Consider the following 16,895-nt stretch of genomic DNA (forward strand, 5'->3'; position numbering starts at 1 on the left):
ACTGACAGTGCCTTTGACCTGGCTTTTCAATGAAAGTCTGGCTGCGGGAAAGGTATCCATGGAATGGAAGGAAAGTAAGATAGTGCCATTGGATAAGGGTGGTAATAGACTGGAATTGTCTAATTATAGGCCAGTTTCTTTGTCATCAGTAGTTAGTAAGATCTTGGAGAAAGTAGTGAAGGACCATATACAGCATTGGGCAGATGAGGGTAATGTTATCTGTGAGAGTCAACATGGATTTGTGAAGGGGCACTCTTGTTTAGCAATATGCTAGCCTTTTATGATAAAGTTACAAGAGCATTAGATAAGGGAAAGGCATATACTGCCATTTTCTTAGATTAGCAAAGGCATTTGACAGGGTGCCACATGATAAGCTGATATTTAAGTTGCAGCACATGGGTCTGAATGTCAGATTGGTCAACTGGATTCAGGATTTGCTGTGCAATAGGTATCAGAGAGTTGTGTATGGTGGGGCAGTTTTAAGGAAGCAGAGGGTTACAAGTGGGGCTCACTGGGCTCAGCACTGGGACCTATATTGTTTAACTTTTATATCAATGACATTGCCAGTGGATTGCAAGGGGATATTCGGTTGCTTGCAGATGATGCGAACGTGGGAAGAGTTATTAGTAATAGTGCAGATGTGGTAGCCCTGCATGAGGATTTGAATAAGCTAGATAGATGGGCAAATGAATGGGGATATCGGTTTAATGCAGCAAAATGTAAGGTCTTGAGGTTTGGGAAACATCGATGGAACACTTCATACTCTACGGGAGGAGTTATACTGGAGGAAGTAGGGGAGACAAGAGATCTGGGGTTGATGATTTAAAGAAACCTGAAATTTAGGGGATATATTGCAAAGGTGGTGAAGGCAACACAGAGGATTGCTGCAATAATGAGGACACTGACCTGCAGAGATAAAAGGGTTATCATTCCATTTATAAGACCCTGATCAGACCGCACTTGGACTATTGTTGTCAGATTTGGTCCCCAGGATTTGAAGGGGATAAATTAACTGTGGAAAGGGTACAAAGGCAGATAACAAAGATGGTTTCAGAACTGTACAATGAGAGTTATGAGGATCGGCTGAGGGAATGTGGACTGCAGAGTTTGGTGGAAAGAAGGAGAGGTGATATGATTGAGACTTTTAAACTGTTGAGAGGCGATTATAGGGTTGACACTGGGGAGTTCGTTTGCTTGGTTGAACAGCGGGAAGGAGCGATGACAATAGGCCAACCCTGGAAGTTATGAAAGGAAACTGTGAGCAAGAGGGTGAGAAGTGGTTTCTTTGTATGGAGGGTGGTTGAACCATGGAATGCATTGCCTGATGGAGTGGTGAGAACGAGGACGGTCAATGAGTTCGAGGAGTGGTATGATAGACTTTGTGTTTCTTAGGGGGAGGGGACCTCCCCTCGATGATTCTTGATAGACTGTGTTTCTTAGGAAGGACCTCCCATGATGAGTCGTTTGACTCCATGGAGGCCTGAATAATAATAATTATTATTATCACAACCTGTGCCAGGACAGAAGAGATAATAATAATAAATTATTATTATCTCTTCTGTCCTGGCACAGGTTGAATCTCTCATTGAGAAAATTGATTCACCATATTCTCCTGCCTCATGCAAGCTGTCTCATCATCTCCTTGCTTACAAAGTTTGGGTCTGTTGATCTTCTCTGTAATCATGATTTTACTTGGTAATCCTTGTAATAGTAATCCTTTCAACCGATCTGGCATGTGATGCATAGTCTCTCCAGATGCATCTGTCTACATGACTGAACCATCAGAGCTGTTATTTCATAATATCCATTACTGTATATGGTTGATCTAGATCATATCTTATTTGCTAGTTTGATTTAAATTCTTTCCAGCATGTATTATTAATCTTCCAGCAATATTTCATTTCAAAAGCTAACAATTTTCTTTCAGTCTTTTTTAATTGCCTATGTCTTAACTCTATAACAAAGTAGCATGAATAATGGTTAAATCACAGAACTTGGTTGAGCTGCTCATAATTTGTTACTATGGCATTATCTTGGTAATTTACTCATTGTTGTCCATCCTTTAGTATCATTTAGATTGAATGTGATTAATTAACTTACGTTGTTAAAAACATCTTACATAATATATTTGTTTACTTGATTGTTTAAAATTAGAAGAAACATTAGAAAATTAGAAGATGTCAGTTAATACCAACAAAAGAAAGAAGTAAGGTATTAACTGACATCTTATATTTTTCTAATGTCTCTTCTAATTTTTTATCTGATACCGAAGATTAGTATCTAAAGCTATATAGCACATTTTATGAGTGATATATCCGGAGTACATCATTATTCCTTTTCCCCTTATTACATTATTAATAACACATTCAATTAAAAAGTAGAGGTGAGAGTGGGGGAAGCCTTATAATTCCTCCTATCTTTACCCTCAGTTGAGTATTGATAATTATCTAATGTACCATTGCTTTTGTGATTCGTGACCATCTCAAATGGTCAAGATACTGGATGACTATGTGTCGATTTAAACATAATTTTACTTACAATTACTATTCTTTGTGAATTGTAAGTTAAGAATATTGATTTTAAAAAGTTCATGATGAAAAATAAGCCCAAATTCATTTTAAAACAATGCTTACGAAAAGTAATATTAAAGGGGAGAGTAATTAATTTTCTTTGCATATCTTAATACAACTTAGTTTTGAAAAGTAATACATTTATTAATATACACTGCATAAGTAAAGCAGCCTTCATTCTAAGACTGTTTTAAGATTTTATGGTGGACAACAAAATATGCACTCAGAATTAGAAACTCGCAGAGTATAGATTACAGAATAAAGTTCTTAGGTAAAATGCTCATAACTAATTCTACGTAGAAAACTATTTGATAAAAAGTAAGAGGATGTCATGAAAATTTTCCAAAGATATGGGACATATGTTAAAGTTCAAAAATCAGTGTTCTGGTGGTTATAACTTAAAATGTTTTAGTATTTTTCTTACGTTTTGTGTCACTTCCATTCTTCCATTATGCCATGTATCTGAATGGTATTCCATAGACTGCTCCATCACACTCTGCCAAACTGTAACAGAATGAATTAATAATATACCAACAATACATTGAGAAAGGGGTAGGAGCAATGAGAACTGATTTTGTTATGACTACTGTTTTAATTCAAACACTATTACTAAATCTTAACAACGCATCACTTAACTACAGTATGACTTAACATAAAAATCGAAGCTCAATGTGTTTTATTAAATTACATACATTATAGCAAAGATGTCTTCATGTGTTGATGTGCTTTGCTATGAGCTACATAACCATAGAAAGTTCTATGATTTTCCTTTGCTGATTCAGCTTCTCCTATTCCGATTTTTGCCTTCATCATTTCCGTTGAGTTTATACTCTATGCAAGTGAAAAGTACCTACTTCTTTTTACCTCAGTCATCACACTTTTCATCGGCAGTGTTTGTAATTTCTTGATTCCCTTATCTATTTACACTCTACCTTTAAAGAGAGAGAGAGACCATAGTTGCCAATTGTAACTGTTCTCGAACCACAACTCCCAACAATATCTTGATTCCATTTCCTTCAACAGATCATACTAAGAACTTCACCAAGAACATTCATTTTATGATTCTGAATTTCAGATTATCTCCTATTCTATAGTTCTACCTCTTTTCGTCCTTGAAGAATGCATCTGCGTTGTAACCTTCCATGTCAAAATCAGAATTTATCATTACACTAATTGATAACGTCATGGTGACTTCTATCACCATACTATGGGATGTAATTATCAAATCCAATACACAGTGAGCGTTCCTCACCAATCATTTATAAAACAAAACTCACTCCTTCAGCCATCATATTCTATGGGTGCAAATGCCATCTTCCATCACCAGATTCCACTAACACTACTGCAATGGAAACAACTAAATATATTATGACCAGAAACTGTTCATTAGTATTATTATCGTGAGTGGGCTAAAAATTAGATAATCTCTTTTTCAAACTGTTTAACGCATCTATTATAATAGATCACATAAGTGGATCAAACACATCCCTACCTAAATACAGTATCAAAACATCTTTCGAAAAAGTATTATAACATTGAGTGAAAACTCACGTAAATAACCTTATTGGAGAGAATTTTCACCAAGTTTCATAGGCATTTCCCAACATTAATAAGTTAGGAAATTACTGATCTTTTAGAGTTATCTTACTTTAGCTACTTAGGTGGCACTTTTTAGAATTGTCTGTTAATGGTCAATTGCCATTCTGTGCTCTTGCACTGACAATGTCTATGATACTTGGGAGAAAATTCTACACTAATAAAGTTATTTACGTGAGTTATCGATACTCTTGTAAGAATATTTTAAAGTTTTCGATAGATACTAAAGCAAGTGTAATGTTCATATTTTTGTCTTGAAGCATTTTACTCACAGGGTTTATTCTGTTAAGTAAATCATGCCAAGTTATAAGAGAGCAAATAAATTTGTAGTCCTTTATTTTAGCACATAATGTTTGTGCTTCATGCTGAGTTTCTTTATTAAAATTTTCAAAACGTGCATCGTAAATTTCTCCTAACTGATATTGTAGAAGGCGGATTGCATTAATTTTACTTTCCCATCGCGTTTCTGATGGCTGTTTCAATGTTAAATTTTTTGCAGTGTTATAATTCTTTTCAATATGTCAACTCACGGCATTTCATTATCGAAACAAATCAAACATCTATGTTTGCAATAAGATACAAACAGACAACCTTCAATTCCTACAGCACACCATTCAAGATGTCAACACTAAATCATCTGCAGAAGACCTAGATACTTGTCTGGTGTTGTGCTTAGAACAGCACCCACCATATGATGATCTACTGAGACATCCTCTAAGTCATAGGTGGCCAACAGCAGGCCCAAGGGCCGCATGCGGCCTGTAACGTGATTTTGTGCGGCCCGCAGGCACCTGTGTTATAAAGTATACCTACAGGGTGTTCGGGATAAATTTGACAGTTTCGTAAAGAAAAAGAAAATCTTCTTTCTATCTATTAAATTTAATGAATTGACAAAAAAACATTACAGGCAGAGTTAATTACAATACTATCAACAAGATTTACTCAAAATAACCACCATTAGCATCGATCACAGCTTCAATTCTGCTTCCGAACCTCGAACAAGCTGATGCTACAGTCTCCCTGGGAAGGGCCGCAAAAACTGTTTTAATTTTATCCATTAACTGGGCTTTTGTATTACTGGAAGTGCGATTGGTGTCTTTTTCAACTGCGCCCCATACAAAATAATCCATGGGGTTAAGGTCTGGGGAGTTTGGAGGCCAAACATTTGGACTGGTGAAGTCGTAGAAATTTTCAGACAACCATTTTTGACTTTTCCCAGAGGTGTGGCAAGGGGCCGAATCCTGCTGCCATACATACGGCCTACCATTGCCTACCCTTGTTATCCAGGGCTTGACTACAGTTAGCAACTCCACGAACAAAGCCCGAATTCCAATGCCAGGGTTCTTCAACACCTGTTCCTGCAGATTTGCGAGGAATTCTGCTGTACGAACGCAATCAGATCGTCTGCTAGGGATCTTTCTTCTTGCTACATCCTCGTAGTCACCATTGCAAGTCTCTAGTTCATGCCTGATTGTTTTTACTGTATTCAGGGAGCATTGGGCAGCAGTCGTAATATCCTTATTTTGATGGCGGGCACGAATCATCATGATACAAGTTATTCTCTTCCATGATTCAGGTGGGTTCCAGCTATCCATCCTTTCTGACATCTTGTATATGAATGAAGAAGGGTCCAAACTTTTAAATGAAGAGAAGTGTGTGTTAATACATGTAACTTACGGAAAAATATAATTAATTATAAATATGTCAAATTTATCCCGAACACCCTGTATATACAATTAAAACATTATTATTATATTTTCTGTTCAGTACAAAAATTCAGTATGAAATTTAGTAAAAAATAGTAAAAACTATATTAAATTATATGTATTATCAATTTAGCTATTAGTTTCAACTGCAGATTTTCTGATTGATATACTAGTTATATTCATTATTTCTGATGACGGAAACAATTTATATTCTCAACAAGGAATCAAAATTGCTTTAAAAAGATTACTCAATTTATAAAATCAACTGCTTCTCTGTGCGAGCTGTAGTAGTGGGAGTGGTAGATTTCTATGCACTCCAGAGTGATGCATCATTGAAAGTCACTTGCTCTGCTCTGGTTAAAGTGATCAGTTTTAGAGACTCAGTTTCACAGTTAACAGTGTTATTGTTGCAGTTTGTGTCCCCTGGTTAGTTACTTCAGCCTTTGTGTACTATGAGTAAGAAACGTAAGATCTGTGAAGAAAACAGGTCATTTCAGGAGAAATGGGAAAATGAATTTCTGTTTATGAACAATAACGACAACAACCACAGTGCCTGCAAGTGTGTTTGCAGGTATTGTCTGTGTACAATGAATACAATCGCAAACGCTACATACAGCAAAATGCCGCAAAATACCAAGAATACGTTGGACAAGTACGTACTAAAATTATACGTAATTTGAAGAGAAAGGTTAGTGCTCAGAAATCTATTTTTACTGAACCAACATCAATACAAAAAACCTCACTCTTGGCATGCATTGTTTGTTGTAAGCACAGAGATTGCAAAAGCAAAAAAATCATTATATGATGGTGAATTTGCAAAACACTGTTCTGTGAAAATGGCATGTGCATTTGGGGAAGAGAAAATTGCCAGTGAGTTTGAAAGCGTCCCACTATCAAAACAATCTGTAACAAAAAGAGTCGAGGAAATAGGTTCTCACATATTCAATAAATTAAAAAGCGTTATTACAGATTCAGCTTATTGGCCCTCTTATAGAATGAAGTTGGCCACGCGTGCTCTAAGTGACATACTACTCTTCAACCTTTGAACGAAAAGCAGTATGTTATCATGGCTGTCAACCAGACCGAACAAAACACCATATATCAGCTTTATAATGTAATATATCCAATAGCATTAGAAACAAATGGGCCATTAAACCTGATATCAAAACTGGAGATACTAATTTTAGCTCTACTTTATGCAGATGTTATACTCTGAAATACGTCCAGTATGAGTCTGCAATATTCCTTAGCTACTGAATAACTACTGTAATAAATTTGTAAAAATATCACAAATACACAGACCAAAAGTATTAAAATAAAGAAGAAACAAAAAACTTCAAGTGCATGCTGAGTTACAAACCATGTAAAACATTTTAGCTATTTAGACAATTTTAGTAAAGATGCAAATTAAATATGAAAAAGACGACCAAATTATCAAAGCTGGTATGGAGGGAAGTCAGAGGAATAAATTCATATGGAATAAGAGAGAAATTAGTCTAAACACTAAATGAATCTTAGAGCTGGATTAGAAAAAAAAAATGGGGCACAGATGTGAGAAAAATTAGGGGAGTGCACAGATGGCATCAGTGGCAGAAATATGAGCATTGCTAACATGGTATGGTCTCTTAAGGAGAATGAGTGAGTGAGGAAAAAGCTCTATCCTGCCTTCAGATTCATCCCATATATTCATACCAAATTCTCTTTCTACACATCCTGTTCACCTGCAGGAAAATTATAAAAATCTGGTTAAAATAAACATCATTTACAAAATCCTGTAAAATTTTTATCACAAAAAGAAAGTGGGAGATGCACTTGTAGCCCCATCATTTTGTAGAGAGTGGGCAGCTTGTGTCCATTCTTTAGACTTCAAAGAATTATGACTTGTCAGATGAGAGTACAGCAGAAAACTCCTTGTCTCTAAATAGTGTAATAATTAGCTTGTGTCAATTGAAACAAGCAAAACGGGGAAAAAAAAAACATTGCACAATTGACTTTATGTGTTCATAGTACACGCCTTGTTCATCTTGATCGCTAGTCGTGGAAGAAGAACATCACATAAATCCCACTTCGTCAGGAGATTGCCATAACGTCACTTCCTGTTCGTCAAAAGAGTGAGAAGTACAACTCACTTCTGGTGACTGCGCAAGTAATGGACAAATATTTTCTCCTTTCTTTAACATTCTGGAGGAAAGCTACTGATTATTTTGAAAATTTTACAGGAATTTAATTCTAGCCATAAACTACAAAAATTGCTTAATAAATTCACTTGTAGTAGAAAATAACCTAATAGACATCATCTACATGTCAAAATAATAATAATAAATAAATAGAACAGAATAAATAAATATTTACTAATTTTACAAAGTGAACAAATAGCAATTAAGTTGCAAAAGAATTTATTATTATTATTATTATTAGAGACATCCAGGGAGTTAACGATTTATGTAAGTATGCCATATGGATATAGGGATAGTATGCTTATGCATACTATCCCCACCATCCACTCCATCACCCAGTCTATAGCAGCACCCAATTGTATATTTTGTTCTGCTAGATTCTATCTCACACCAAACAGCCTCAAATGTGCTTTTTTCCCCATCCTGCAGTTCAACTTCTATACCCCTTGGCTGAAGCTCATCAGCTATCATCAATAACACTCCTCCCCCCTTTTTATTCACCCTGTCACTCCTGAACACGCTATACCCATTGCATTCAATCCCACTAGCTTTATCATCTTCTGTCAGCCATGTTTCACTAATACCGACAACCTGTGGCCTGGAAGTGCCAACCATGGCCAAAAACTCTTCCTTCTTGTTCCTAATACTCCTGGCATTAGTGTACATGAATCGCAGAAGCCCATTTGTCCCATCCCTACTTTGATGCCTTATACTAACTATCCCATTCTGATTTGTTGTCCGTCGTACTCGCCCGGGCATAATATACTCATTCATACACTTAACTGCCCCCCCTAAAGTCTGCATATCTACTCCCCCCCTCTTAATAAATCTAGTTTCCCTGAGTCTGTACATCCACTTCCACATCATTCATCAACACTCTTTCAAGTCTCCGTACACCAACTCCATTCAAATGTAACCCATCCATCTTATATAAGTCCTTTCGCCCATCGAACTCATTCCACACCACTCTCCATGCATAACCCACGCATAAAGTCATTGGCAATTTGGGCCCTCCTTCTAAACACTTCGCTGTCATACCGCGGTAAGATACTGACCATCCTAACTCTCTCACTCTTCTCTTTTGCTACCTCAAACAACTCCCTCACATCCTCTATCATTTCCATTTTGTCCTCTTTCAAATCATTCGTTCCTGTCACGATTATCATCTCTTTCACCCTCTGTTTTTGCAGTCGAATAGATTCGCTGACGTCCTTTATGTTCGCACCCGGCTGGTACGACTTCGTTAAACTCTCAATTATTACGCCTCTTAATAGCGAATCCCCATACAGCACTCGCTCCTTCATTTTATTGACGTTTACGAACATTCTATTATTTGCCGTCACAGACTTCCGCCGGTTATTTGTCGGTACGTTCAAAACACATTTTTCCATACGCTCCAGTTGACTTTTGGCTCTGTGTATCGCGCCATCCAAACGGGCAATTTCGCTACTCGCATTTATCTCACCATTTTCATTATCGATCAAATCATCCATTCTTTCTGTGTTTCTACCTTCATTTACACTTTCAGCGACGCTCTCACACCTATCTGGCACTACCACGCAATTCTCTAGTACACCGCCATTTTCTACATTCTGACTACCGTTAACGATATCAGTCTCGATACACGAAACGCGCTTGAAGTCCTCATTCTCTTTACACTTTCTACACATATTAACTCCACTATCACTTTCTAACCAGACTCCTACCGCTCTTCGCAAGGCATACATCTCACAGACAGCACATTGCATAAATTCGTTTACATCAACTCTTAAACAAACATGGCGACCTGGCCGCCATTTTTTTCTTTATCGGTGCCAAGTGTACGCTATCTTTTCTTAAAAATAATAATTAAAATAACAGAAAACACGCAAAAATTGCACAGACACACCAAGAATCAAAAAGCAAATAATACTACTTAAAATTCTAGTAAAATATCTAATGTTAACACAAAATAATACTGATCTTTTCAAGAGCTCTCGACAAGCCGACGATCTAATCCGTGCGACACCAAGCGCCCCGATATCGGAATTTAGATTCGAGACAATCTTTCTAACGCTCTGTCAAAAATTTAACGGTTTCTCATTGATAATTACCAAAGTCTAGCGTTTAAACATTAAGAAAAACAAACAGGAAAGCTACAGCTAAACACACTCTGTCCTACTAAAGGCTAGATAGCACATAATAATAACCCCATTTCCTACGGTCGCCGTTTACTTGTAACTGCTAACACTGTGGAGAAACTTTCTTGACGCATGTGCAGTAGCTGAACTAATAAATGAGAAAACGCGAAGTTGCAGTAAACGATTAGGTAATCAAAGAGACGATTCTGAAGAAAATATATCGAGTAATTATACAAAATCATTATATACTTTCATTAACTAATATTTATTTATAAATAGATATAGAATATTATTATTATTATTATTATTATTATTATTATTATTATTATTATTATTATTACGTAGGCTGTTCAATAAGTAATAAGACTATATTTATACACAAAACAGATTACCTTTAATCGTTATCATTTACATGGTCTTTTTCGAAGTAACTACTGTGAGACGCCATGCATTTGTCCGAACGTTGCGTCCACTTCTTAAACACATCTGAAAGTCCGTTTTTTCAGAGTTCTTTCAAAACCGCCTCCGCAGGAAGGCGAGTGATTTTTCGGCGAAGATTGGAGGAGTGATTAGATTAGTGAAAGTTAGAGTGAAGGTAAGGTAAGGTAAGGTAAGGTAAAGATAAAGATTGAGACAGGTGATCAGAAATTTTAGGTAAGTAGGTAAGGTAAGGTAAAGGTAAAATACTAGTCTTAATCATCATGAGCACTCCTTACGATGAACTAGACTTTAAGCAGCTACTTGCAATTTTCCGACATGTAGGAAACCTCCTACATGCAAAATGGCCAGGTAAAGTAGAGATCCATCAAATCGCGGAAGTCGAATCTGAGGACTATCAACCTTCAGAACCTCTCCCCACCACATCTCAGGATGAAACAAGAGACAACAACCCAGCCACAGATACTCAGACTCCGGAAGAACCAGACGACTACCAAACGGTGAGCAGAAAAAAGCAACGAAAAGAGACACCACCCGAAGAACTGGAACACCAGCCAATGGACACAGTGGCACAGATCAAAGAAAGAGTCCCGCCGGTAATCTTACGAGACAAAAAACAATGGTCGAGAATTTCGGAGGCCATGAGAAACTCCGAGATTAAATTCAAAACAGCCAAAAACTGCGACGAAGGAGTCCGTATCCAGCCCGAAGGGACATCAGACTACCGTCGGCTAACAAAGTTGATGGACGAGCTAAAGACCCCATACCACACTTTCGAACTGAAAAGCGAAAAGAACCTAAAAGTTGTCATTAGAGGACTGGTAGAAGAAATCACGTCCGAAGAAATAGCCATCGACCTTAGATCTCAAGGACTGGAGCCCATAAAAATATCAAGAATGTACCGGGCAGACAAACGTCCCATGCCGCTGGTTCTCGTGGAAATTAATAAGGAACAAAGAAGGATTTACGATCTCAAAACAGTTTGCAATCTCAGGATTAAAACAGAACAACTCAAAAAGAAAGCAACAGCAGGACAATGCCATCGCTGCCAGAGATATGGGCATGCACAGAAACTGTGCAGAGCAGAGTACAAATGTGCGAAGTGCCGGGACAGTCACCCTACTCACACATGCTCCAAACCACGCACAACTCCAGCCACATGTGCAAACTGCGGTGGCCCACACCCAGCCAACTATAGAGGCTGCACTCTCCACCCAGATAACCTGGCAAGCAACAGAAAATCAGACACTCCACCAGCTCAAAAACGTGCAACACCCCTTGAAGAAGATATCAATCAGCGAACATCACACAGCTCATATGCTGCAGCAGTCACCTCAAAGGCTAAATCAGCAGAATCTATGCCCAACAGTCAGAACACAGCTGCTATCCTTGTTGCCACCCTAGGGGAGATGGTAACGGCTTTTAGCAAGACCAACCCCAATCAGAGTGATACGAACAAGTTCTTAAAAAACACTCAAGTCATCTTCACAATGATAAGCAATGAATAATACACCTGGTTCGAACAACTTCATACAGATCGCATTTTGGAATGCCAACGGCATAAACAACAAACTCCTGGAACTACAAGAATTTACAGCAAGACATAGAATAGACATCCTCTTAATCAACGAGACGCACCTTCGGCCCTGCGACAACCCCAAACTAAGGAACCACGCACTACTAAGGAATGACAGACTCAATGCCAGAGGAGGTGGAACGGCTATCTTTGTCAAAAAAGACATAAGATACAATGAGATCAAGAAGACAACGACTACACACCTGGAAGAAACTGGAATTGAGATAAACACCAACAATGCAGGTAACCTAAAGCTATATTCAGTCTACAACCCTCCAGGCAAACCACTACTAGCCTCGGATCTCTCCCAGCTCCTCGACACAAATGAAGCAACAATTGTGGCAGGAGACCTAAATGCCAAACATCCTGCATGGAACAGTAGGAACTCCAATAACAATGGGAAGAGCCTACACACGTTCGCTATGAAAAGAAACATCATCATAGCAGGTCCCGCCGAACCAACACACTACGAACCGCTGGGAAGACCTGATATGTTGGATATAGCCATTTTTAGGAACACCTCGCACCAATTCCAGTTACAGGTAGTCAATGATCTAAGCTCCGACCACAATCCGGTACTACTAAGCCTAGGCGGGGAAACAGAAATCATCCCCAGGCAGTCCTGCACAAATTTCAAAAAGCTGAACGCTATCCTCTGCAACCTCACAGGACCAGTTCCAACCATCTCCTCACCTAAAGAAATAGATACAACGATCAGAAAACTGGAAAGCACAATCCAAGCTGGCCTAGCAGCAGCTTCCACCGTTACCACTCCAGGTCAAGCCAACCTGCTCCCAGAAGAGATTCTAAAGCTCATCCGCAGCAAAAACAGGATCAGACGCCGTTACCATACAACACTATCCCCCCAGGATAGACAAGAGCTAAACAGGGCAACAAACCTTGTTCGATATGCGATCAAAGATCACAAAAACCAGCTGTGGGAGAAGAAGCTAAGCTCCTTAAACACCAAAGACAACTCATTGTGGAAAATGACGAAAGCCCTTCGCAGCGACCGCCCCAACATTCAGCCAATCCAGGGAGAAAGGGGCATGGCCTACCGAGACGACGAGAAAGCAGAAGCCTTCGCAGATGCCCTGGAACTGCAATTCAGCCCCAACTATGCGCATGCAGACTTGCACTTCATTGAAAATATACACAGGCATGTCTGCTGTGCACTCCATTAAACAAGCAGCCAAGACAATACAAGCTATGCTACACCAAAGGAGGTACATCAAATCATCAAGAGCCTCAACAACAGAAAGGCCCCAGGTCCTGACGAGATTTCAAACCAAACCATAAAAGCACTCCTCCATAAAACAGTTATGCATCTAGTGGCGATCATCAACGCAATGCTCAGACTCAACTACTTCCCCACTCGCTGGAAACAGGCAGATGTAATCCCCATCCACAAACCCGGAAAAGCACCTCAATTCCCCCAGAACTACAGACCTATCAGCCTCCTATCAAATCTGGGAAAAATCGCGGAAAAGATAATTCTGAACCACCTACAAAATGAAACGGACAAAATCGACCTAATCCCAAAAGAACAATTCGGATTTCGCAAAGGCCACTGCACAACCCAACAGGTCTACAGAATTATAGAATTCATAACTACTGGATACAACTGGAAACAACACACAGGTGCAATCTTCCTGGATGTGGCGAAAGCCTTTGACAAAGTATGGCACAAAGGCCTCATCCACAAACTATTAGCTGCAAAATACCCACTAAATCTAGCAAAAATCATAGAATCCTATCTAAAAGGCCGAAAATTTCAAGTTAAGCTACGTGGCCTCAGATCCTCCATGAGAAGCATCACAGCAGATGTCCTGCAAGGCTCCCTCCTACCGCCGCTACTCTTCAACATTTTCACCTCAGACCTACCAAACACAGCATCAACTACCACGGCCTTCTATGCAGACGACATGGCAATACTGACCAGATCACTCAGGCCACACTTAGCCACACAACGACTACAAGACGCAGCAACAAATCTTGAAGAATGGTTTCAGAAATGGAGGATAGATGTCAACGCCGACAAAAGTACTGCCATACTATTCACAAGAAGGAAAGCAACCCACCAACGAGCAGTCACGATGTTTAACACTGATATCCCATGGCAAAAAGAAGTCAAATACCTGGGTATCAAACTGGATAACCGACTCAGATTCAACTCCCACATCTCACATGCCTGCAACAAAGCCAACTCAGCAATAGCTCAACTCTATCCGCTACTCAACAGAAGAAGCAAAGTCAGTACAGAAAACAAACTAACAATATACAAGACAATCATCAGACCCATATTAACGTACGGATCGCTGGCATTGAGCCACACCTCCCCCAGCAACATCAAAAGATTGCAGGTACTACAAAATAAATGCCTCCGAATGATTTTCGACGCCCCGTGGTTTGTTAGGAATGCTCTCCTCCACCAAGACGGAAACATGCCAGACATACCTTCATATCACAACCAGACTGCAACCAAGTACTTCGCCCAGACATCACTCCACCCCAACCAACTCATTCGTGATGCATCAAATTATGATGAAAACGACAGATGGAGACACAAACGTCCGAAGGCAGCTCTGATCATCGCTTCACACGATTCTACACAGCCCTAATTCGGGCGAGCCATGCGCTCAAAAAAATTTCTCATATCGATAATCACAATCTAGCGATGAAGGGATAAAAGTCCAAGGGACTGACGTCCATCTCGCCATTTAAGTTAACAGTTAACAGCCTCCGCAGCTTTTACACAATCTTTGTTACTTTCGAAATGGCGGCCTCTTAGTGGTTTCTTGAGCTGAGGAAACAGCCAGGAATCGCACGGTGCGAGATCAGGACTGTATGGAGGGTGTGGTAGGATATCTGTGTTGTTCTTCTGCAAAACGACCACTACACAGCCAGCAATATGTGGCCTTGCATTATCGTGGTGCAATAAGAAGCCATTTTTCAGCAATGTACGCTTCCTTTTGACGTGCTTGATGATCATCGCTGCTGTGTTGAACATTGTCTCTGTGATGGACGTTGAAGGTCTTCCCTCACGTTCAAGATCTTCCACATTTTGCCTTTCTTCCTCAAAAGTTTTATGCCAGCGAAAAACACTTGCCCTCGACATTGCTTCATCGTGGAAAGCTTCGCGTATCATGTTAAAAGTGTCCGATGCCGATTTTTGCAAACGCACACGAAATTTAATCGCGTAACGCTGTTCCAAGGACGCTTCCATTTCGAAGACTGGTCGCGCCTCGCAGGCGCTCCGAAACAAGCTTGTGTTTAGTCACGTGCCACTCTGGCACATCAACCCGTATACGCCATCTATCAACCTCTTTTGTTAATACAGACAGCAATATTTCTTTATTCCACAGAAATTAATGTTGTGGTGAGTGGTTTCGCCACAGTAAAATTAGTCTTATTACTTATTGAACAGCCCACGTATATATATCAATTCGCCGCTAGTGGGCTATATAGTGTGTAGTGTTTTCAGAGAGCTCCCGAAAGGTAAGTATAATTTTGAGTGAAAATTGGAATATTGGTTTAAATCTTAACGTAATATTGTCTATTTTTGGTAGCTTGTTGTGTCTGTGTGAATTCTGTTTTATTTAACTTAGTATTTTAACGATACGTTTCATAGAATAGCACATGGCACCAATGCAACGTAAGATAATGGCGACCAAAAATACAACGCCTTTGTTCAAAAACTGTAATGTGAGGGAGTTTGTCCAATGTGATGTGTGTGGGATGTATGCATTCCCGGAGGAGGCTGAAGTTTGGATGGAAAGTGATAATGGTGGGAGAATATGCAGAAATGTAAGCAAAGTGAGGAATTGAAGTATGTGTCAGGTCATGAGATAGTTATGGTTCTAGAACGCCAGAACGTGAGTGAAAATAGTGGCTTGATAGGGTATTGCGATATTGTACAAGATGGCAATGACGACGGTGATCAAAGAGAGAGTGAAAGCAACTATACAGAAAAAGAAAATGGTTTAAATGATGAAAAAAGTGTGGAATTATTTGTAGGGAGTGAGATCGCTAGGTTGCACGAAGCGGCAGTTAGAGCACTGCAAAACTCTTTCCAGAATGCCTCGGCTAACGGAAATAAACAAGGGTTTGAAAGGGAAAATAAGCGTAAGAGTGGGAGAGTTTCTGAAATGAAGGAAAGAGTGTTGTATGGTGACTCGTTATTAATAGGAATGATAGATGGGAGTTTAATTAAATCGTACTTACCGGGTGCGAAATTTAAGGATGTAAGTGAGAGTATTAGAGTGCAAAAACAGAGGGTGAAAGAATTAATAATTGTGGCGGGTACGAATGAATTGAAAGGAGATAAATTTTTTATGAGAGAGAACTTGAAAGTTCTCTTCTCATAAAATTGGAAGGAGGAGAGGACACATGTGAAGAAGAAAATGGATTTTATTCAATTATTAAGAAATAACTATCTGAGACGGCATGTAATGGAAAATACTAGGGGTGTGAGAGTGCTTGACCTGGTAATAGCATCTGAGAATTTGACTGTAATGAATATGACCATGTTGCCACCTATTGGTGAGCGTGATCATAAGGTCTTGACTTGGCAGGTGGCTAAAGGTGTGGAATTTTCGATTAAGACAGGGTATATGTGGAATTACAGTGCTGGCAAGTATGACAAGCTTAGGAGATTGATTGGTTCAGTGCCATGGCATGTACAACTCCAAAGGCTAGAAGTTGATAGTGCA

The 16,895-nt window shown here is 39.2% G+C and overlaps 1 protein-coding gene across 1 annotated transcript in view; it reads right to left on the bottom strand.

Annotated features, from left to right (window-relative positions):
• The window catches only part of LOC150098601 (BTB/POZ domain-containing protein 6-B-like), a 31,137-nt gene extending 20,886 nt beyond the window's left edge, over positions 1 to 10,251 (bottom strand). Inside the window, exons 1-2 of the mRNA XM_090405714.1 lie at positions 10,239 to 10,251; positions 2,995 to 3,074 (exon numbers count right to left, since the gene is read on the bottom strand). Coding sequence (XP_090261840.1) covers positions 2,995 to 3,060 — 66 coding nt within the window. The 5' untranslated portion in view covers positions 3,061 to 3,074; positions 10,239 to 10,251. The remainder of the gene's footprint in view (positions 1 to 2,994; positions 3,075 to 10,238) is intronic.
• Positions 10,252 to 16,895: the final 6,644 nt, after the last annotated feature.

This window comes from Typopeltis vanoorti, chromosome 15 (assembly GCF_054136105.1).
Source record: "Typopeltis vanoorti isolate ZY-2024b chromosome 15, IOZ_Tvanoo_1.0, whole genome shotgun sequence".
Classification (NCBI taxonomy): domain Eukaryota; kingdom Metazoa; phylum Arthropoda; class Arachnida; order Uropygi; family Thelyphonidae; genus Typopeltis; species Typopeltis vanoorti.